Source organism: Vulpes lagopus, chromosome 10, assembly GCF_018345385.1.
Source record: "Vulpes lagopus strain Blue_001 chromosome 10, ASM1834538v1, whole genome shotgun sequence".
Taxonomy (NCBI): domain Eukaryota; kingdom Metazoa; phylum Chordata; class Mammalia; order Carnivora; family Canidae; genus Vulpes; species Vulpes lagopus.
Window position 1 is genome coordinate 103134566 of NC_054833.1, and position 24085 is coordinate 103158650.

Sequence of the window (24085 nt, forward strand, 5' to 3'; positions counted from 1 at the left end):
TGAACGCTGCTAGCCTCTCGGGCCAGCGCAACCCCAGGGCGTACGTCTGCGTCCTTTCACTTGTAAAGGTTGAAATTATTTTGCACTTACACGTGTGACCATCTCCTACATGTTCCCGTCTTGCCCAAGACATTGTCATTCCTGCCATCCTCAGTGCCCTGGCAGGCATAACGCTTGCTGAATGGAACATTCTCTCTCCTGCACTGGATTGTGTACACTCCGTACCCCCAGGAGCCCTCACCTGGCACGTCTTGCTGAACCATGTCCTCAGCACCCTCCCCCTGCTGCTGCCCTCACCCCCAGGCTGGTGACAGCTAGCCTCTGCTGCTGCTCTCCTTCCCTGTCAGCGGGACTAGTTAACCTGGGCCCCACTGCCAACTGTTGTACCCAGGGAACACGAAATCAGCCAGAGCTAGCACAAACAAGCAGAACCTTTAACCTCCCCAGCGAACGGTTTCCAAACCCAGCTGTCTTCAGACTTGAGTGAAGGGATTCAGGACCAGGGCAGGTCCCGATCGATCCTATCCATCTTTGGGTCAGGGAACCAGGAATGATGGGTCAAAGGGAAAGGGGTAGTCACCTAATGCACCCTAAGAACACCTCTGATCTCACACCTGACTGCTCAACATCAAAAAGGAGAGGAAGAGGGACACAGGCCTAAGAATGGGAGAGCTTCTCCTATAAAGTGCTTCCAGTAACCCCATGGCCCATCTTCTATTGAATGACTAATGTCTCTCTCCATCTCACCCACTCAACTCCCCATCCTATGGGCCACCTTCACCAGTGTCTTCAGGTAATCCGAGAGGCCATTCCCAAAGTTCAGGAGTTGAGCTGGACTCGATGAGGACCACAACCAGAAGCCAGTTGGGGCCATAGGCTATTACACAGGGGGCTCCTATGAGAGGTGGGGGGTTAAGAGATCACATAGCATCATCGAATATTGCACATAGTCCTTTTATTCTCTGCAGCAGAGAGGCCTAAAAGAACTCTTATCTACAGACACGAGCATGACAATGATAAATAGCAATCCTGGGGTAGTGGTTTTAGAGATGGCGCTGGTATGTCGGGAGGGCTCAGGGCAGAAATGTAACGTGAGCAATGAGTCACAGGCTAGCTCCCAGGTGTGTGAGTTCCAGTTACTGCTGGGTTAGGACAGACAGGGCTGTTTAAAGGTCCCAAGATCCAAATGTCCTCATGGCAGGTGGAGAGCTGGCTGGACGGATGCATTGGGTAAGTGAAGGATGCTTCCCAGTAGAAGCTGCCCCTACCCTTCAGTTCTTCACATCTCCCAGGTGGAGCTGGGCAAAGGAGGTGGCCAGCTGCAGTGCCTCCTGCAGGCAGCCCACATTCTTGCCTGTGGCCTGAGCAGACACATCTTTGCCACCACCTTTGCCGTCCATCAGCCCTGACACCTGCTGCACCCACTCACTGGCTTTCAGGCCCCGGTTGGCTGCATTCTGGAAGAAAGAAAGGGGACATGGGACTCAGGACAGAAGACAAGACTGAGGAAGACATGGAGAGGGGTGGAAAAGGAAAAGTATGGAGGAGCTTAAAGGCCCACTCCTGCCCTCCTGGGTGCTGCCACCAGGGTTGAGACAGATCCTCCAGCTGGTACTACAGCCCGGGGCAGGCACCAGCAAGCCGGGCTTCAGCATGATTAAACACATCCCCCCCAAGGAGAGGGCCTGAGGGTAGGGGTGCTGGAGGAGGTGACAAACAGGGGGCCAGAAGAATGGCTGTTTCTAACTGGCTGCACACGCAAACAAGGGTCTTGGGCAAACAACTGTAAGAACCAAGCTTCCTCAGAAAAGCTATAAATACCACTTCCCACTAGTACAGGGCTACAAGGTGTTCTGACCTGGGGGACTTGACACAAACACGTGATCCTGCCAGCTTCATTATCCACTGTGAAGAGCATAGCAGATGTCTCAGGGGAATGCGTCTTGAAGAGCTTCAAGGCTTCATTCAGGGCCTATGGGGAAAGCTGATGTCAGGCCACAGCCTGGGGAAGGGGTGCCATGCTCTGCATGGTGCGAGTCTGCAAAGCTCAGTTCTCAGAGCACCCCTGCGGCCCACCCCCTTCTAAGAGCAGGTACTGGTCCCAAGAATCTGTGTGGAGGAGGACGCGCCCACACTCTGGTTCTGAGGTGTGCCTTACATCTCCAGGAGCTGTAGCACTCAGGCCACCAGCCCCCTCCATGGCTCAGCCTAACCTCAAACCAGAGAGCAGACCCTCAGGCATCCACTCTACTCAGAGCCACAAAGCTCACACTTCAGCCAACACAGGGCTGAGACCCAGAAAGGAGACAAGTAGTAGACAGGTAAAAGCAACACAGGGAGTTCCAGCCCCCACGTTGCCTTGGCCGAGGCACCGCTTTCCATCTCCAAGATGACAAGGGGCTGGTTGGGGTTGCTGTCAATGAGTTGCTTTGTTTTCTCCAACACCTGCAAGGAAATCCACAAGAGAGGCTTCAGGTCAAAGGCCCAGACAGCTGTCCACACAGTCTCTGCTGGGCGAATCCTCCTTGTTCCCTTCCAGCCACCAGTACAGCAAGACTCACTCGCTTCTGGACATCAGCTTTGCTAGCCCGGTCTAAGTCATCCATGATCTTCTTCAAAGATTTGAGATTCTCCCGGAATTCATCCTTCTGCCACTGGGGGATGACTGCAGTGGCCAGGGCCTGGAACCAGAACCAGAATACCACTGGAATCTGGACCACAAGGAGCTAGGATGTGAGACATAAGTCCACCCCACCTTTCTGGCTTTGAACACCAAAGTCTTCCCTGGCTAGTATCCAGAAGGAAAGAGAAAACATAAAACAAAAAGGTATCCACTGGCCTAGAGACCAGTCACCCTATAAGCAACTATATGAGTTGTACCAAGTAGGGCGAGAGAGAAAGGGGTAGAGAGCTGAGGCCCCTTTAAGAGTTGGTCCCTACCAGGCAGTGGACACAGCCTGTGATGGGCTCACAAGAAGCCTCCACATATTAACAGAGATGAGGAGGCCTGGCAACAGTGGGCACCCATTCCCCCAAGTCCCTCAACACTGATGCCCACTGGTGCTTTGAACGGGCCCTGCCACTGGCAGTGGGGGCAGCAAGCAGATTCCAGGAGTTCACAGGCTGGGATCCACGGAGACCCCTTTGCAAGGCTGCGAGACAAGAGATCAAAGGTCCACTGCCCTGAGAACCAGGACCTGAGAGTTCAGGGAGTGTCTGACTCATCTGGCCCCGAGCAGGGCCTGAGGGGGAAGGCTGCCCCTACCTCCCCAAGGTCAGCGATCTCCTTCTGCACGTCCTTGTTTGGCGCAGTCTGGGCCTTCACTTTAGCCTCCATGACAGAGAGAGAGTTCTTCAAGCTCTCCGCTTTCCTGAGGGCCTAGAGAGGGGCAGAGTTGTAAGCTCCCAGTCAGGTAACTTTCATCTTCACTCCTGCTGTAAACTGGGGCAAGCACTAATGGCAGGCTACGGAACTCCCAGGATACTAGAAGTTTCTCATTCTTCTTAAAGAAGCCAGCGTTGATGGCCTCATGCCCTAGCCCTCCTCACAAGCCTGACCAGCAGGAAGGCTGCACTGCCTCAGGCTCAGGGGAGAACCAACAACTCCCGAGTCAGGAGCCCTTCTCACTCCAACAAAATGACCAGTCCTCAAGCTTCAGCACATATCAGGCCCCAGCTGCAGTCCCCAACCCGGAGCAACTAGCCCTGTACACTATGCGTCTCAAACTAGGCATGTACACCCAGGGAGATGTGAGTCAGTGCTGGGGGCACTGGAAGCCACAGCAGAATTACGGCTTACCCTCCCAGAAGCAGATACATTATGGAATAAATGGCAGAATTTTTTTTTTTTAAGATTAAACACAGTATAGCTAAGTAGTCCTATACGAGGACGCCTAGGTGGCTTACCAGTTGAGTGTCTGCCTTTGGCTCAGGGTGTGATCCCAGGGTGCTGGGATCAAGTCTCACATCGGGGTCCCCACAGGGAGCCTGCTTCTTCCTCTGGGTATGCCTCTGCCTCTCTCTCTTTCATGAATAAGTAAATAAAATCTTAAAAAAAGTCATGTAGGTGGTGGTTCTTTTCTGCCAGGTAGGGATCACTGGCAGACAGTTTGGGGGTAGCATCCTACTTCCAATTCTGTGTGTAGTAGCTACTTAATCGTCTACACTACAGATTCACAGACTGTGCTCCCCCTGCCTTGTTCAAATAACCTACAGACCAGCCTGCAGCACTCACCTTCTGGGCTTCGGCCCCTGTGACAGCAACGATCCTCCGGATACCCTTGGCAATAGCTTCTTCACTCACGATCACAAAAGCTCCCGCATGACTGGAATTCTGCAGGTGCCTGATTGGCAGAGGACAAAGTCCACGGTGACAAGAAAGCCCACGCACCCTGGTCCTTGCCACACCCGGGAGACCATAATGAGAGCCTGAGGTGTCTGAGGTTCCAGGAAAGCCCCGACAAGGGCACAGCGGGAAGAGGCCCTTCACTTGATTTCAGGGTATGGCTCAGGCCAGGAGTCAGAGAAAGCCTAGCTGGAACTGAGAACACTCTGACACTGAGACACTACCTTTCTGAGCTTCAGTGTTCTTACGTATAAAATGCAGTTAATTCTCCCTCACAGGACTACTGTGAAAATCAGATGAGATCAAACAAAGTGCCTAACACCCAACACAATGTTCCTGCTGGTGGGCTCTACATTCATTCCTAGTTCTGGTCCTCTTTGCAACAGAAACTATATTCTTCTGTTCCTGCCACTACTGACACTATCCGAGAATTACCTTTAAAATCTCATAATCCTAGAAACAGGTTTTATTCCCCAGTTGCTCAGAGAATTTCAAATGCTCATTAAATTTCAGTCATTCTTTCAGTGGCATTAAAGGCTTTGTAGGTAGCTTCCCGTGCTCTAAAGAGTGAAGAGGCATTAAGGCCGAGTGCGGGTCAGGTGAAGGCCCAATTCAGCTGGGCACAGGAATGAGGTGCCCCAGGTTCCTAGCCATCCTCACACATGCACCTGTTCCCTGCCTGCAGCTCACAGGAGGCCCTGAATGGGCTCTACCATGGCCTGAAGGATGTTCTTCTCAACGAGATTCCTTTGCAAGCAAGAACTTCCCAGGCCACCATACCATCCCAAAATGACCCCAAGGGCTACAGAGGACTCCAGCTGGAAAACAAGTGGTTCTTGCAACCCAAGCTGAGCTGGGTGTGCGGTGGGGCCTGACTCAGGGGCCCTGAGTCAATGGAGTGAATCCCCAGATGCTGCTCAAGCTGGCAAAAGAAGCTAAGTGAAGACCCCAGAATGGAGAAGAGCTAGGAACAGCTCAGGAGCTTGGTGAGCACTCCATGGCCTTCCTGAAGCCTGAATTCACAGGCCTTCTTATCAGAATCAGCCCAGGAGTGGCGCAGCGGTTTGGCGCCTGCCTTTGACCCAGGGCGCGATCCTGGAGACCCGGGATCGAATCCCACGTTGGGCTCCTGGTGCATGGAGCCTGCTTCTCCCTCTGCCTATGTCTCTGCCTCTCTCTCTCTCTCTGTGACTATCATAAAATAAAAAATAAATAAAAATTAAAAAAAAAAAAAAAAAAGAATCAGCCCAGGACACAAGAGCAAGCAACTGTGAGCTAAATGTTAAGACAATGCTTTTTTCCATCCTAGGAAGAACATTTCATCACAAAGCCAGCAAATGTCAATGCCGGATGCCAAGGGGTCTGACAGCACCAAGGGGTCTGACAGGAGCACGGGATCCTAAAGTTCTTGGGAATGCGATCTGGCAAGTGTATTTCTGAGAACTTCATTTCAACCCTATAAAAGCAAGCGTGGGGTCTAGCCTATTACTCACTTCCTCCAAGGATAGCACCAGATTAACAAAAAGCCAGTCCCATCCACTGCTCCCCTTCTACTCACGTTCCCCCACAGAACTCAACAGAAGTGAGTGAGCCAGCAGGGCCAGAGGGGTCTTCCAAAAGCTCGGACACTGGGACCCCTATGGAGACAACTCGCACAGGGTCAGGATAGGTTTCATCAAACACAGCCCGTAGGCCCTGGATGGCTTTAGCTGCTGCCAGGGGACAATCCTGGGTGTAGACCGGCTGCCATGGAAAGAAGACAGAAAAAAGGTAGGAAAAGATCTCTGGAGGGGCAGTAGGAAGTGGCAGGGAAAGCATGGTCTTGTAGGCAGGACTCTGGTTTCTAATCCCAGCTCTGCCCATCATGTGCCCTGAGCCTCCTGAAATAAGGCACCATGAGTAAAGTCAAAGGGATCAAAATAGGAATTTCCAATTATTTTGCTAAACTGTGAACCAAATCTCATATGGATGCACTATAGTTGTGTGAAATAAAATCAGAAAAGCTCTGGAGAGGGTAGAGCACAGACCTCCCTCTGCTCCCTTCCCCAGAGGCCCTAAGACCCCTCCACAGGATACCACCACTGCCCCTACACTCAGTGCAGTTGAGAATTACTGCTTCAAACAAATCTGTGTGTTTAGCAGGGTATGGTCCAATAGAGGAAGAACATCTGGACTTCAGAGAAGGCTCCACAAAGAAAAGCGCTGGTGCAGGAAGAAGCAAGGCTCATGACCCAAGAGCTGATGCACAATCCTACCTTGGCTGCCTCAATCATCCCATTAGCAATCTCTTCAGCCTTCTTGATCTGCTGGGTGGACATGGCTCCTTTGGCAGTGAAGTCAAACCGAAGGCGGTCAGGAGCAACCAGGGACCCTTTCTGGTCAGCTTCTCCGAGCACAGAGCGAAGGGCGAAGTTCAGAATGTGCGTGGCTGTGTGGTTGCTCATGATGGGCCTCCGTCGGGGCTGTGAAGGGCAGGGGCAGCTAGTGGAAAGGTCTGCCGTCATCCCCTAATATCTGCTCTCTCCTTTCCCACTACTAGAATTTTTAGTTGGATACATAGCTGCCTGGAATAAGGGCTACGTTTCCCAGCTTCCCTTGCAACTAACTGTGGCCATATGACTAAATTCTGGTCAATGGGTGGTGAGCAGATGTGATGCATACCATTACCGGGAAGAAACCTGCCCTCCCCTTCCTCTTTCCCACTACCTAGACTAAGAAGTAAGAGTTGGCAGATTATGGCCTGTGGGCCAAAATCTAGCTTTTTGTCTTTTTTCATCAATAGGTTTATTGAAGACAGCTACACCCACGTGTTTATATATTATCTATGGCACTTTTATGCCACAACATCAGAGGTGTACAGTTGTGACTGAGATTATATGGCTCACAAAACCAAAAATATCAACTATCTGAAACTTTACAAAAAGTTTGCCAATGCCTGGCCTACCAATGGATCTGGTGGCTACCTTCTTAGACTATGAAATCAAGGGCAACAATGAGGATAGAAAAAAAAGGAAAAACTGGGCCCTATGCCTTTGTGGGGCAGAGCCTCTGTATCAGCTTGGACTCCAAGATGAGAAACACATTTCTACCTTGTTTTAATAAGCTCCTGTTATTTTGGAGCTCGGTCACACAAACAGGATCTATTTTTTAATACAGGATTCTGGGCTCCTGAAGGAGTATTTGTGGTTAATCTGGAGAAGGGCAATCCATGAAATGAGTCTATAAGTCTCAACTAAAATCACTGTCATTTGGGATGCCTGGCTAGCTGAGCTGGAGGAGCAGTCGACTCTTGATCTCGGATTTGAGCCCCATACTGGGTGCAGAGATTACTTAAAATAAATAAAAAAAATAAAAATAAAATACAATCACAGTCATATGATTTGAGAACATACACATTTAAGAATTCACAGCTGCACCCCTCATAAAATGTGCTCCTGCATCAGATTTGTAATAATCTTTTCTCTGAGGAGTGATCAACAAGGACTAGACCAATTTAAAGCCAAAGAAGATGAGTTCTTTTCATAACATGTATCAAGTCACCATGACGTACACTTGAAATACTTTGGAATTTTATGTCAACTATACCTCAATAAAGCTGAAATTTAAATTTTTTTTTAAAAAAGGGAGATGATTATTAACCAGGTCCAATGCCAACCAGCATATTGCAACTCACCTCGTCAATAAACAGCCGGACCTGGTCCCCCACTCTCAGACTGCCGTAGATGGTGCCTATGTGCAACACATACCCTCCTCGCACCTGAGCGTTCTTCACTGTGAATTCCATTTTCTAAGAGCAGTCCAGGAGAACAACATGTAAATAAATCCAACATATATATATACACACACATACATATACATCTTTATATATGTTACATATTTTCTAAGCCCTTCCTTACTAATGTGGGTATATGCCATTATACATACTTTATACTATTAATACCATTATATGTATTGTATATATGCACACAGACACCATTATCCACTGAAAACTAATAAAAAGCAACCACACTAAAGTGAAGCCCGGTGGCTAGAAGCAGAGGCTGGAACAGGAACAGTAGTTCATTTCAGAAAGAACTGTCAATTACAGAACCAAAGCATCAAGTACAGGCCCTAACAAGAAAAGATGCAGATGGATCTCCTAGGAGAAATCAATTACTCCTCCAACTCTGCCAACAAGAAACCATCATCACCCCAAACTTGTGATTTTCTCCAATGGACTTTCCTTTAAAACACCCCTCCCAATTTCCTCCTCCTCCTCCATAAAATATCAGTTCTTCTCCTTCCTTTGTTGGACTTGCCTATGGTTTTGCCATAGCTTACATGTCCCACACTGCAATTCTCTGCTATTTCCCAATAAACTCACTCTTCCTGGTAAAATAACATGTTCATTTTTAAGGTTTAACCATACCTTATTTACCATTAAATATATAGACCACTTTATATGTGCACAAATATATGTGTATATAAACACAGATGCTAAGGAGCATCTTAGAGAATTTAAAGCCACCAGGAGGAACCTGATGCCCATGAGATGAGGTAACTCATCTAAGATCACAGAGTCAACTTCAGAGAAGTCTGCTCTCCAGAGAGCTACCTTTTCTTCTTCATGAGGAAAGCCTGGAGGAACCCAGGATCAACTGATGCAACCTGACTGCAAGGATCCTGCTAAGAGGGACTTAATGGCAACTGAATCAGTAGTACAAGAGGCAACTCACTTGGCCTCAGAAACACTAATAATGAACCACACCAAAAGATCAGTTATGTCTGCTCCCCAAGGCTAGGAGTGTGAGGAGCCAGAAAAGCTACCCCAGTCCAGCCCCAGCCCTCAGCTGGATGCCCCATCCCTGGCCAGCAAGGATGAACAGTTGGCTCACATCTTCACTGTTGTCCTCAACCTTCACCAGGTAGCCTTCATCATAGATCTGCCCTCCTTGCTCAGCATAGAAACAGGTCTTATCCAGCACCACTCCACACTCCTGGCCTGTGGACACTTCTTCCACGAACATCTTATCCCTGCGCAGAGCCACCACTGTGGCCACTACGTTCTCAAATGCTGCAGAGAAGGGGAAAAACAGAGTCAATGACTTCATCACACATTCTTGTCTTTTGCTGGATTCTCCTTTGGTCCTTAGGTTCTGTCTAATTTTATTTTACAAGCAAGACCATTAGACTCAACAAAAGGGCTTAGTACCAGGGAATGTAACACTCAGTAGAGTGACCCAACTGTCATAGCTTGCTTGGAACTCGGGGTTTTTCCAGGTGAAACTTTCACATCACTGGGGCAGTTCCAGTCACTCTATCTCTGAGCTACTGAACAGGAACCCAGCAAATCTGGTTAAGTATTTAGAAGCAGTAATAAATTCCTTACTCCCAAGGTCAATTCACAAAGAATTTATTCATGGGCTTGCTTGGATAGATTTAGGGATCTCTGACAGAACAAAAGTAAAAACATACATTGCCTGTTTCTTTCTTTTGAGGCTTAACTTTAGAATGCCACTATTCTATTCCATTCGTTCATTTATTCATTTAATTAATTTCTGCAGGGCTTTAACTCAAGACCCTAAGATTAGGGATCCCTGGGTGGCGCAGCAGTTTGGCGCCTGCCTTTGGCCCAGGGTGCGATCCTGGAGACCCCGGATCGAATCCCACATCAGGCTCCCGGTGCATGGAGCCTGCTTCTTCCTCCGCCTGTGTCTCTGCCTCTCTCTCTCTGTGACTATCATAAATTAAAAAAAAAAAAAAAAAAAAATTAAAAAAAAAAGAAAGAAAGAAAAAAAAAAAGACCCTAAGATTAAGTCACATGATCTACCAACTGAACCAGCCAGGCACCCCTAGAATGCAGCTATCCTTGATGCAAAATTCAACAGCCACTGATGATTGTATCATTGCCCATTCCCTGGTTTCCTGAAAGGTGTTATAGTTAGGGGAAACTAGGTAAAGAGTATGAGGACTGTCCTATGAATCTATAATTATTCCCAAATAAAGAGTTAAAAAATTAATTGCCATGGGTCTCTGGGAGTATGAAATTGCAGAGCATGACTCTAGTACTACAGGAGAGGCAGGAGAGGCTCTGATAAATACCCTAAGTTCTTAATCTTGAGACTCAACAGAGGTACACACAGTAATACAGGGACGTACTATAACTCCCACTGGAGTCCGAATGGTAATTATACTTTGGGGAATCCTCTGTTGCTTCCAGACCCTTCTCCCGGAGCTCTTCAATAGCATAGATGTCCAGCATAATGAGGTCTTCCCCACCAGCTCCTTTGCCCTGTGATTTCAGCTGCCAGTAAGAGAAAATAAACAGAAGTTACCCTAATGTGGGAAAAAGAATTCTGAGATTCTAATTCAAATTGCTAAACTATGCCCAATATAAAGCTCTAGAACAGTTTTTCAATCTTAGCACTACTGACATTTAGGGCCAGGTAATTCTTTGTTCTGGGTGGCTGTCCACTGTAGGTTACTGAGCAGCCTCCTGGACTTCTAACCACTTGATGCTAGTAGCATCCTACCCTCAGCTGTAGAAACCACAAAGTGTCCTCACACATTATTGACAAATATCCCCCGAGGCGAAAGTGCTCTCCTTTGACACTCACTGGTCTTGGGGAAAATAGAATTTCAAAGACTTTAATGGAAGGAAACTCTTGTTCTTTGTAGCCAAGTCCTGCCTTGTTTGGTGCTGGGTTTCCTGCTCACTCCCCAAATTCTTTACCTGGGCCAGTTTCCTCTCCTCTTCAAATCCATCCATATCTACCACCATGCCTTTCTCTTCAGCAATCAGTCCAGTGAGATCCACTGGAAACCCATAGGTGTCATAGAGGAGCCAAGCAGTGTCCCCTGGAGCACAAAGGGAACTGTGTAAGATTGACACAACAGTCCCCACCCTTTCCAAAGGAAGCTGGCAGTGACAGAAGGAACTGGAGACAAAGCAAGTTAGTATTGATTCTGTTCACTTGTCAGAAAATCTATCAAATCCTTCAGAATTGACCTGGAGGAAGTACAGGAGGTCTCCTGGTAAAGTTGTTTCTTAATCTGAACATGAGTGTACTCGGTTTGTGGAAATTCATCATGCTTTCCCCTTGTACCTTATGCTGCGATAAAAAGTAAAAAAAAAAAAATTTTTTTGGAGTTTTCCAGTCTAGTAAAAAAAGAAGAAGAAGAAAAAAAAGAAAGACAAGTTGCAAAATAGTATATATGTTCCCCTTTTGCTGGAAAACACACACATATGCCCCTACATACATGTGTATGAAAATAGAGAAAAGCCCTGAATAGTTATACAACAATAGGTAAGAACTGTTACCTCTGAAAAATGAGTTTAGGAAAGAGAATTTTCATTTTTTACTTCTGTGTTATTTAAACACTTTGCCACAATAACGTATTACTTTTATAATTTTATGATAAACCCAATTTTATAGTAAAAGCCATATAACCAAGCTATCCTTAGCCCTTGGAGACACGGGACTCCAGTCATTTTTGAAAATGGGCTTGCCTCTTCTGGACAGAAGAACCAGCCTGGAATAAAATGGGTCCTTACCAGGAATGGTATTACAGTCTCCCAGGCTCTGAATTTTCCTATCCAAGATGCGGCGCCCTCTGCTGAGAGTCTTGAGAAATTGCACTTCTTCTTCATTAATGATGTCCTTTACCATATCTGGGTCTTTCTTCAGCTCAGGAAATGCATCTCCCTGGCAAAGGAGAAACAGAGATGTGGGCTCAATAAGGACAGGGAATATTCCGTGACCCCCCTCAAAACTCTCATTAACAGTATGCTAACTCCCACCTCATCCCTCTAAGCTCTGTGCATTAGCAGAACACAGTTAAGCAGGGAGGTACACCTACCAAAGACTGGACGACAACATCTACTAATGTGGCAAAGAACCCTCTGCTGGCATTGAGTTTCTCATGGGAATATCGAACAGCCCGGCGGAGAATCCGTCTCAACACATACCTGAAAAATGCAGAAAACCATCTGCTGTACGCAACTTTCCAAGGTAAGCATTTGGTAATTCTAATTCGGGGCTTTTAGAATTCTACCCAAAGCAACATGACTAGTTTTTTCTTTTTCTTTTTTTCTTTTTTTTAAGATTTTATTTATTCATAGAGACACACACACACACAGAGAGAGAGAGAGAGAGAGAGAGAGAGAGAGAGAGGCAGAGACACAGGCAGAGGGAGAAGCAGGCTCCATGCAGAGAGCCTGACGTGGGACTCGATCCAGGGTCTCCAGGATCACGCCCCGGGCTGCAGGCGGCGCTAAACTGCTGCGCCACCAGGGATGCCCTGACTAGTTTTTTCTTTCAGAGACTTTATTTGACCCTAAGACTGCTTTTCGTGTGTCCCTGAGGTCATTAATTCCCGCAGAAAACTCAGGGATATACCCACAAATATGCATCAAAGATAACTTTGCTTTGTTTTTCTACCACATTCTGCTGATCCAGAGATGGAGGCAGGTATAGCCCAGATGGCTGATGCCCCAAATCCCAGGTACTGCCCGTCAGTAATAAAATTGCCTGGGGCTTATCAGTATCTACCCCTTCCCTCCTTGCCAATATCCTACTGGACAACCTAAAATACAATCTGTATCCTATCTTGTACTTAGCAGCAAAGATTTAATATAGTGGCAACTCTGTAACACGACCTAAAACTCTCTTAATCCCTTAAAAAAATAAATAAAGGGATTCCTCCAACTACCTAAGACAAATAAAAGAATAAAGAATGGCTTTAAGTTCCATGGAGACTCAACAAACTCAGTGGCAATCCTAACACCATGCCATGTATAACAAACATACTTACCCCCGTCCTGTGTTGTCAGGTCGGCCACCATCGGCCAGTGCCACGGTGATGGTCCGGGCATGGTCAGCCAGTACCCGATAGGCCATATCGATCCCATCAGCATCATCGGCACCAACTTTCCCAGTGTATGGCCGGGCACCTGTGCCCTACAGATAAAAACCAGGAGGAAGCTCTTTATGAAGTAGCCCTTCTGGCATGGCCTTGCTCTGGAGGTTCCAAGAGGACTGAGTGAACATAGAGGAAAAGGATGACCCTCTTGCCAGATCTTTTAACACCAAGAAAGGTGACAGCAGGGATAAAGAGCCTCTAGCCATGCCCCTGCACTCAACAAACTACAGCGACTTGTGCTAGAACCTCTGAGGTTATTAACAATTAAAGTGACAGATGGTCACAGGTACTCTTAGCTGGCAAAGATATTATGTTATCTCTGACAGTACTGCTAAGAGTCCCACCTAGACACCTCCACAGAAGTCTGCAATGTTTACAACAGGACCAGTACCTTCTGAATGGCTTCAAAGTAAGGAACAAAAAGGTCAGTGTCATAGTTGGACATCTTATTTTGCAGTACAGACACCAATCGCTCCAGGCCCATCCCTGTGTCAATGCTTTTCTTAGGAAGAGGCTTCAAAACGCCATCGCTTTCCCTGCAAGATCCAGAGAAAGAGGAAATTGAAATTACTCTGGTTGCTCCCTCTCCCCACTGGTTAAAACTCACTTATATAGCACAGATTGCAGGCTCTATTTGCCATTTGCCTGTCTGGTTTGGTGGGAGGGAGGGGAGTAGAGGGGAAAAAGGAAGTAGTACTCTGGGGCCTATTACAGAGTGAGGCAAGGGGTGCCTGGGTGGCTCCACTGGTTAAGTATCTGCCTTCAGCCCAGGTCATGGTCTCAGGGTCCTGGGGCAGAGTCCTGCATCAGGTTCCCTGATCAGTTGGGAGTCTGCTTCTCCCTCTCCCTCTGCCCCTGCCCACGACTTGTGTGGTCTCCCTCTCACTTTCTCTCTTCCTCAAATAAATAAAATCTCAAAATAAAAAGTGAGGCAAGCTTCAAGCTAATGAACTTTAAAATTGTAGTCCATAGGGATGCCTGGGGGGATACACTGGTTAAGCGTCCAACACTTGGTTTGGACTCAGGTCACTATCTCATGTTGTGGGATCGAGCCCCACATCATGCTCTGCGCTCAGTCCAGAGTCTGCTTCAGATTCTCTCTCCCTCTCTCTCCTACCTACTCTGTCTCTGTCAAATAAATAAAATATTAAAAAAAAAAAAAAACTGAATCAAATCACAGTCCAAATTACCGCAAAAATGACATTAGGAATAGTCTTGAAGTGAGTACTATGTGGAATAAAAGTAATTTACAAAAGATTAAATCCAAAAATAAAAATAATAATAAAAAAACAAAAGATTAAATCCAACCATGTCCCAGAGATCAGAGGGAAAACCTGAGAAATAAAATCTAAATATTGTCCACAAGATCCCCTGATGCCTTTAGTGCCTTCTATAGCTCCACTCCACTGTCCCCAAAGATGAGGATGAGAAGACAGCCTTGTGTTGCGTTCCTCTTTCTCTACTTGGCTTAAGGTGCTGCTATTAGCATGAACAGTTCAGGACCCCACGGCCACCTGTTATACTGGATAAACACAAGGTTCCAAATCTCCAGCACATTGGGGTCATCCTGGTTGACGAGGTGTGCAGCATCCCGGCCACCAATCCGGTCATAGTGGATCTCACTGCAGGGACCACACGGGCCCGTGTCACCCATCTCCCAGAAGTTATCCTTCATGTTGCCAGGGAGGATTTTGGTGTCATCCAGCCTGCACAGGGTAGGGAAGACAAGCCCAGTTATAGCTATTGACAAGATTCTTGCCCAGACTTGCATCCACCACAAAAGGAAATTCTTATGCATTTCCAGCTTTTAAAAAGATAAAGTTAAAAAATGACTAAGCGATGACTATAATAGAATACAAAGTATACATAAGGGGCTACATTCTTAAACTAAATAAAAATGGGCAAAGATAGGGATTGAGCCTAGGAAACACATAAAAATGAAAACACCTATGCTCAACAGGACCAGAATTTAAGCAAACACTTTCTTTGCAAATGTTCTTTCATTTTAAAAATGGAAACAGGGCAGCCCCGGTGGTGCAGTGGTTTAGTGCTGCCTACAGCCCAGGGTGTGATCCTGGGGACCCGGGATTGAGTTCCACGTCAGGCTCCCTGAGTGGAGCCTGCTTCTCCCTCTGCCTGTGTCTCTGCCTCTCTCTCTTTCTGTGTTTCTCATGAATAAATAAATAATAAAACATTTAAAAAAAATGGAAACAGTATAAGCATTAAAACCCCTACTGAGTATTTCAAGTCACTTCTCTATGCCCCAATTTAGCCCAGTGTTTCACCTTAAAATGATACCAAAAGGAATTTAATAAGATTAAAATTATTTTAAAAATATTGGACTCTGCTGAGAACTGCTAGGTAATACAACACTCAAAAAAGATTGAGCATACTGGATAAACAGAGTCGAGATATACACAAGCCAAGCAAAACAGGATTCCTAAGCCAAGAGTACTATTTAAGGTTCACATGCATTACTGCCCAAAATGTCCAAGTACATGTAGACCACAGAATCTAACCAAGTAGGGGTTTCAGACCAGGTACCAGGGGAAGCTGGACTGGAATAATATTCCTGGAGTAAAAGTAATTAATTAATACATGAATGAATGAAACTGAGAAACTGTGCTAAGTGTGGTAAAAAGCTATGCTTTTCTAAGAGTGAAAAGAATAAGAAAATGAGTAGGGCACCTAGGCGGCTCAGTCAGTTAAGCGTCTGCCTTTGGCTCAGGTCATGATCTCAGGGTCATGCCCCCTTCCTGCTCTTTGCTCATCATGGAGTCTGCTTGGGATTCTCTTTCTCCCTCTCCCTCTGCCTCTCACCTTACTCACACTCTGTCTCTTTCTCAAATAAATGGATCTTTAAAAAATAAAATAAAAAAGGCAAGGAATGCACTAAAGGATATTGCACCCAGTCACTTCCACCTCCATCTCAAAATGTATAGCCCAAAACAAGAAATGGCAATGCACTCCAAACTCTAATACCCCACTATGGCACCAAGTTAGAAATCCCTTTATTCCTCCACACTCAACATGTGAGATACATTCTTACCCTAAGTTTTGCCAGATCTGTTTGCACTCCAGGTCTGGTTCTAAACCAGCTGCTTCATCCCCACCAAAGTAAGTAACATAAAGTCTCTCAACTGGAATACCAAACTCTTGGGTGAGAAGCTCCAGAGCCATCTTACATGCCAATTCCTATAAAAAGATAAGAAAAGAAAGGACGTGGAATGTGGCCAAGCCAAAATCTATTTAGTATGAGTAGAAAATGCCCAGATCCTAGGAACACAAATATAAAACTGCAACATCTTCACTATCAACCCAGCCAAATAAATTCAGGATCAATTTATACAAGACCTCCAAAATGTAACCTGAAAACATCAAGTGAAAGGTACTACTTTCAGGAAGTCTTAGTATTAATAAATATCCTTCTTTCCTGAATCTCCTAGATGATACTTCCTATTTTATAACAAGCAAAATTGGAATCCATTTCCTTCAGTGGAGAGGATCATTTTGCTCAAAACCCCAAAGGAATCTTCTCTTTGAGCTTACCTTGAAGTAATCTCCAAAAGACCAGGAGCCCAACATCTCAAAGAAGGTGTGATGATAGACATCCTTGCCAACGTCATCTAGATCATTGTGTTTGCCCCCAGCCCGGATGCATTTCTGGGTATTGGCAGCTCTGCTCAGCTTTGCCATAGGGTGAGATGGGTCAATAGTGTTCAGAAAGATGGGTTTGAACTAAAAAAGAAAGGGAACATTTCAACTTTTAAGGAGATGCAGATCTATCAGGTGGTCACATGCTGGCAGGAAGAGACCACACATAAACTGTTCAGTTTGTGGTTTAATTAGCCGGGAATACAGAAACTTGGGAGATAGGCGGCCTGATGGAGCCACAGCAGAGGCATCCTATCTTGGAGCAGCTTCTCCCTGGTCCTAGTTCTCTCACAGTCCCCACCACTGCCACTAACACCACCTATACAAGGAGAAGGCCTGCTGGATCTGTGCTAACAGCCAGAGGTTGATGTAGTGAAACTCACGCTTCCTCATAAGTCTCCGGTGGTCGGGGCTTAGAACACCTTTCTGGAAGAACTTATTCTAAAAGTGATAGGGATCCCTGGGTGGCACAGCAGTTTAGCGCCTGCCTTTGGCCCAGGGCGCGATCCTGGAGACCCGGGATCGAGTCCCGCGTCAGGCTCCCGGTGCATGGAGCCTGCTTCTCCCTCTGCCTGTGTCTCTGCCTCTCTCTCTCTCTCTCTGTGTGTAACTATCATAAATAAAAAAAATTAAAATAAATAAATAAATAAATAAATAAATAAATAAATAAATAAATATATTTTTAAAAATAAAATAAAATACATAAAAGTGATATGTGGGAGATCCCTGGGTGGCTCAGCGATTTAGTGCCTGCCTACGGCCCAGGGCGTGATCCTGGAGTCCCAGGATCAAGTCCTGCATCAGGCTCCCTGCATGGAACCCGCTTTCCTTCTGCCTGTGTCTCTGCCCCCCTGCCCTGTCTCTCATGAATGAACAAATAAAATCTTAAAAAAATAATTATAAAAATAAATTAATTAATAAAAGTGATATGTTGGGGGCGCCTGGCTGGCTCAGTCGGTAGAACAAGTGACTCTTGATCTTGCGGTCATGAATTCAAGCCCCAGTTGAGCTTAGAGTTGACTTAAAAAGAAAATAAATAAAATAATTTTTAGGGGGATCCCCAGGTGGCTCAGCGGTTCAGCGCCTGCCTTCGGCCCAGGGCATGATCCTGGAGTCCCGGGATCAGGTCCCGCCGTCGGGCTCCCTGCATGGAGCCTGTTTCTCCCTCTGCCTGTGTCTCTGCCTCTCTCTCTCCTCTCTCTGTGTCTCTCATAAATAAATAAAATCTTAAAAAAAAATTTTTTTTAAACTGATGTAGTGGCTTCATGGTAAAGGTGATAAGGAAGAAAAGAAACTGAGACCTATTAAGGGAATAAAATCAGCACAACTTGGCAAATGACTTGTAGAAAGAAGGTATTATTTTGCTCTCAGGATTTATCAACTTAGACTTTGATGTATCATTGTTATGTAACTTTGCTTTATTTTCCCACTAGACCTGTCCAATTTGGTAACCACTAGTCACTTGTGACTTGTAAAATTAATTAAAATGAAATTGTTAGTAATTAATTAAAAATATTTAAAAACAAAAAATTCAGTTCCTCAGTCACACCAGCTCAATAATCATGCATGGGGTTGGGGTGTGCCTAGCTGGCTCAATTGGTGGAGCATGCAACTCTGATCTGGGGGTTGTAAGTTCGAGTCCCACACCAAGTGTAGAGATTACTTTAAAAAATTAATTAATTTTTAAAATCTAAAAAAGGAAAAAAAAAACCCATACATGGCTGGTAGCTGCCATATTGGGCAACCCAGCTATAGAACATTACTATCACTGCAGAAAGTTCCATTGGACAATTCTTTCTTTTTTTTTTTAAAGATTTTATTTATTCATGAGAAACAGAAAGAAAGAGAGAGAGAGAGCAAGAGAGAGGCAGAGACACAGGCAGAGGGAGAAGCAGGCTCCATGCAGGGAGCCAGACTTGGGACTCATCCCAGGTCTCCATGATCAGGCCTGGGCTGAAGGCGGCACTAAGCCGCTGAGCCACCTGGGGTGCCCTCTATTGGACAGTTATGAACTAGACCATGAACTCCTTAAAAGCAAAAACTCTACTACTTATCTTTGTATATCTAGCACCTGGCATAGTACCTAAAAAAGGGTAGATGCCTAATAAATACTATTTTTAAAATGTTTTAAAAAGGAGGGGGGGCAAAACCCCATCAAGGTATTTCTGATTAAGAGGCAGTATAGCACAAAAGTTAAGCAAATGACTACCTGGGGTTCAAAACCACACTCCAGCATTCACCAGCTATGTCAGGTTGGGCAGTTTACTTGAGCTGTCAGTGCTTCAGTACAGAGTGAGGATGAAATGAGTCAGCATACGTACAGGACATAGAAGAGTGCCTAGCACATCACAGTAAGCGCTACATACAACAGTCTAATAATTACTATTATTCAGAGTACATTAGAACACTGGACTTCCACGGTTCTCCTACCTAGTCGGAGCATGTGGGAGAAGACAAAACCCATGCCTAGGAATGCCTCACTAGAATAGAACTTTTCCAGTGTTCCAGAAAACCTATCACCTTCCAAGTCCACATAAAATTAGTGCCCCCTATTCTAGGTTTATACAAAGGACTTACACATATCACTGAAAACATATGTATGATTTCACAGTTACTGTTATTACAAAAGATGGAAAATGTTCCCCCCACTGCTTTTAATTTTCTATGCCAGGAAAGAAAAGAAAATGTCAACTTATCACTTAGTGCAAAGTGAGCCACATTCTAAGAGCCAGTGGGTTCACTAGGCTAAGCCGGGCTCCAAGAGAACCACGAAAGGAAAACCCTGAGGGGACTATGTAACCTGAATCCACTTCCAGTCCACAGTCAGCCTGACAAACAGTTTTCAATATCACAACAAAACTTTCAAGTTATCTGTTATAGTTCAACTGCCCCAAACATAAATCCTACTAATAAAGTTTCTATAGCAGTAGATCCAAATTGGTATTGGGGACAGTAGCTTTAAGAGTTTAAAAAAAAAAATCAATAGAGGCACCTGGGTGGCTGAGTCTGTTAGGCGTCTGACTCTTGATTTTGGCTCAAGTCATGGTCTGAGGGTCATGGGATTGAGCCCCACATGGGGCTTTGAGCTGAATGGAAGAGTCAGCCTGAATTTTTCCCTCCTTTCCCTCTGCCCCTCCCCTCCACCCCCACAACCCTACATGTGCATGCTCTTTCTAAATAAATAAATCTTAAAAAAAATAAAAACAAATTTTTAAAGTCAATAAAGCTGCATGGCTCAGAATGGAAATGAAAGCAGAGCTCTGGGCAGCCCCGGTGGCAGAGCGGTTTAGCACCACCTGCAGCCTGGGGTGTGATCCTGGAGACCCGGGATCGAGTCCCACATTGGGCTCCCTGCGTGGAGCCTGCTTCTCCCTCTGTCTGTGTCCCTGCCCCTCTCTCTGTGTCTATGAATAAATAAATCTTAAAAAAAAAAAAAAAAAAAAGCAGAGCTTTGAAAGAATCTTGAAGAACTCACTAATTTTATAAAGGAAAAAACAAGGGGAGGGAGGTATGCCTTGCTGGTTCAGTCCATTAAGCACCTGCCTTTGGCTAAGGTCATGATCCCAGGGTCCTGGGACCCCTGCTTCTCCTTCTCCTGCTTGCCCCCTCTGCTGTGCACTCTCTCTCAAATAAATAAATAAATATTTAACAAAAAAAAAAAAAAAGGAAGAAAGAGAAAAAAGAAAAAAAAACAAGGATAATTAAGAGTTGAAGGAGAATCACGAAAGTGGAATTAATAGGTCTCTTCATGGCTCAGCAAGATTAACCTAGCCAATGACTAATAAAACAGTTCTTTACTTAGAAGAAAACGCAAACTAGGGGCACCTGGCTGGCTCACTAGGTAGGGAATGTGACTCTTGATCTCGGGGTCTTGAGTTCAAACTCCACCTTGGGCAGAGAGCTTACTTAAAAAAATATATATAATATTAAAAAAAAATTAAGAAAAAGGTAAAAACCCTTACCTGGTTCATGCCCGCATTGGCAAAAAGCAAAGTGGGATCATCCAATGGGATGGTGGCAGATGAGTGAACATAGGTGTGCTCATTTCTCTTGAAGAAATCTATAAATCGCTGCCGGATTTCACTTGCTGTTAGGGTCGAGTCCATCTTGAAAGTAGCCCTACGGAACTAATCAGAGAAAAATGAAGGAAATTAGAGGAACTGTGACTAAGAGATAAGTAGGTATTACACAAGACTCCTGGCTCCACAGGCCAAGTCAAAGCAGGGCACTGGTAATCTGTTTGATCCTAAAACCTCTATGTTGTAACATCTGAGGCTAAAATCATCATCGAAGCAAAATTTGCTGCACACAGCAGCCAACAGCCCCACATGTTCTTCTTTCCCATGCCAACCTCAATAGTTTCAATACACCAAGACATCAAGTAGAGCAGGAGAATTTCCTTCCTGTATTCACTTATTCCAAATATGAAGATGTGTAATGAATGCATCCTCTGTGCCATGGCCTAGGCCAGGAATTAAGAAATGGGAATAAAAATCTCATGGTTTACAGTCCAGCAGAGAAGCCTACTAGGCATGGAGGGGATGTTCAGGAGACCTGGGTTCCAGTCCTAGCTATAAAAGCTTAATGGAGTTACTTCACTTCACCAACAAATGGAGGGGTCCTTATGAGATGAACTCTAAAGCCCCTTTCAGCTCCGTGCTCATCTACATGCCTAGATCATGCAAAGTCCCATTATCCCTAAAGCCAGGGTCTCTAGGTTTGGCCTGTCTTTGGGAGGCTGCTGTCAACAGCAGAGAACCTGGGGCCTCGCTATACAAGGAACTGCCTGCAAGTAGGACTATACCTGCCTCCACCTAGCCTAAGCACCCCCAGAACAACTGGCAGACTGCCAGTTAGATTCCTAGGGGGCGAGGATGTTGCAGCCACACTAAGGAGGTAGAGCTCAGGGTCAGTAAAAGAGAAAGGGAATCGGAAGAGAGAGAAATTAGAAAACAACTTGACAATTTCAAAGCTCTTTCTCATCTATTATGATTTTCCTGAGAGGCAGGTTGTGGAAAAGTAACAGCCCTTGGTGGAGGATCCCAATCACTGGCATGGAGCTGTCATGGCATGCAGCACTCGGCATCTGGAAAAATGGGAACCATCTGGCTGACATTAGTCTCTAGAATTCTAGACCCAACTCTAGCCTTAAATAAGTGACTTTATCCCCAATATGTTTCTTTTGGTAAAAAAGTAGTATCTACTCTGCCCAGGTGTTGTGAGACTCAAAATCTATCCAATATTTGGAAGCAATCTGTAAAGTGGAAAGCCCTAAAGGAACATGGAAGGATGCTGTTACTTTAGGTCACTTAGTGCCAAGTTTTTCCCCCCTTCTTCTAAGGAAGATAAAGACGTACATAGTGAACAAGGGACTCTGATTCAGATTTATCCTTAACCACAATTTCAAACAATTTATTCACAATTCAATCAACTCATGACTCCAATAAAGCCCTTCGGGCAAAAAGATGGTGAAACTGGCTGAAAGAGACAAAGAGAGGACTAAAACTCCCACAGATAAGGACTCTCATATCCATAAGGAGCCAAGGCTAGGATTTTTAGAAACTTTGCCACACCACATTCCTCCTGGTCCCTTCTCATCATGGCACTCAATGAGTCTTAACGGTGGCAAAAATAAACATACAATGCCAATTCTGACTGAGCAGCATCACAGCAGTTTCAAAATTTTCATTGCTCCTCCTCTAAACGGGCTGAGGTAAATCAGCTGTATTCCAAAAGACACATAAATGTCCCATTTCGCTTATTCATTCAACATATATAAATGCACACTGTGCTGGGAACCGATATGAATGAGGCTATGCCCTCAACAGAGTGACAGTCATACAGAAAGAACTGCGAAATGTATGACATAAGGATCCAATATATTGACAATAAGCCCTACAGAGGCAAGGACTCTTAAAAGCCATGTCACCATCACAAGTTCATTTATTCAATATATACTGGAAGGATGTCTATATTGTATATGCACTGGAAGGTTGGGATAAAGGATGGTCCTCAGAGTCCACTTCCCAGCAGAGGCTATAAAGGTCTTGGGTACCTTTAATCACACTGGCCTTTGGGTTTAAGGCTCCAGCCACAGATCTTTCAACGCGCTCTTCATTTGCCAAGTAAGCTGTCTACCCTACTCCACTTTTTCCCATTCCCTAGAATTCCTCAATTGTGACAGATCAATTCCAAAGAGACCTATTTAAGGAAGCTTTCTCTCTCCTTCTTGACGAGATCCTATTTTTATTCTCGTAGTTCCAGGCGTCTTCCTTCACACCTTCCACACGCATTGGACTGCTTGTTCAAAGTCCATCTTCCCATCAGGGGTACATCCTCAACATCTAGTACAATCACTGCTAAATAAGTATTTCAGGATTAGGTATGATCCTTTAACAGCGAATAGTTAAGTGAATTTAAAGCACAAGGGAAAATGCAGGCTCTTTTGGAAGTAACAGCTGAACTTGATGGGGCACAGAAAGTGCTTTCAGATGAACCTGAACCAGCGTCAGCTACTTCACTAGTTTTAAGAATTTAGGAAATGGCTCAGAGGGAATTCCACCCATCGAGACCACCTTGCACCACCCACCCAGCCCCACCCCAACCCACCCCACCTCCTCGTCCGTTCCTGGAGGATTAAAACCGGGGGAGAGAAAACCACAGCTTTGGGCGCGTAGTCAATGGCAATCGTGATCCTCGCGAAGTCTAGGTCCTCGGCAAGGCCACCCGAGGCCACTTCGTCCCCGGCGCTCCCGGCTCCAGAGGCCTCGTGGGGCCGGGCCCCCGGAGCCCGCTGCGGCGGCCCCGCCTTCAGGCCCGACCCGGCCGCTCCAGCGGCGTCGCAAAACTCTCGGAGGCCCTTCTGCTTCTCCCGAGGGTCGCGGTCCCTGACTCCTCCCTCACAGCCCACCGCCGGGAGCCCGCGCTTACCTGCTCCCACAGACACTCCGCGGCACCGGCCCGGAGCCACGACAGACAGCAACCCGCACAGCCCCGCCCAATGACGCGCGCGGATGGAAAGAGCCCCGCCCAGCCTTTCAGTCCCGAGAACTTTATTGATCAACCCACCTGCCAATCAACTACGGGAACGAATCAGCTTATGAGTCGGTTTCCAGGAAGGCGGCCCTAAGCCGGCTGACGCAATGGCCGGGAAAACGAGGGTCGGGATACGTCACGTGACCGGCG

General features: G+C 45.9%; 1 protein-coding gene across 1 annotated transcript; it reads right to left on the reverse strand.

Moving 5' to 3' along the window:
• Positions 1-938: 938 nt before the first annotated feature.
• Positions 939-23898, reverse strand: AARS1 (alanyl-tRNA synthetase 1). The gene is made up of 21 exons (XM_041772154.1): positions 23831-23898; positions 20863-21027; positions 16796-16984; positions 16296-16441; positions 14761-14952; positions 13638-13782; positions 13139-13284; positions 12185-12293; positions 11880-12030; positions 11058-11182; positions 10484-10628; positions 9220-9398; positions 8019-8132; positions 6601-6807; positions 5904-6088; positions 4235-4343; positions 3266-3379; positions 2562-2681; positions 2359-2445; positions 1859-1972; positions 939-1457 (listed from the first exon to the last, which is right to left on the reverse strand). Exons 2-21 carry the CDS (start codon positions 21004-21006, stop codon positions 1272-1274), a joined length of 2907 nt encoding a protein of 968 aa, XP_041628088.1. The 5' UTR covers positions 21007-21027; positions 23831-23898; the 3' UTR covers positions 939-1271.
• Positions 23899-24085: the final 187 nt, after the last annotated feature.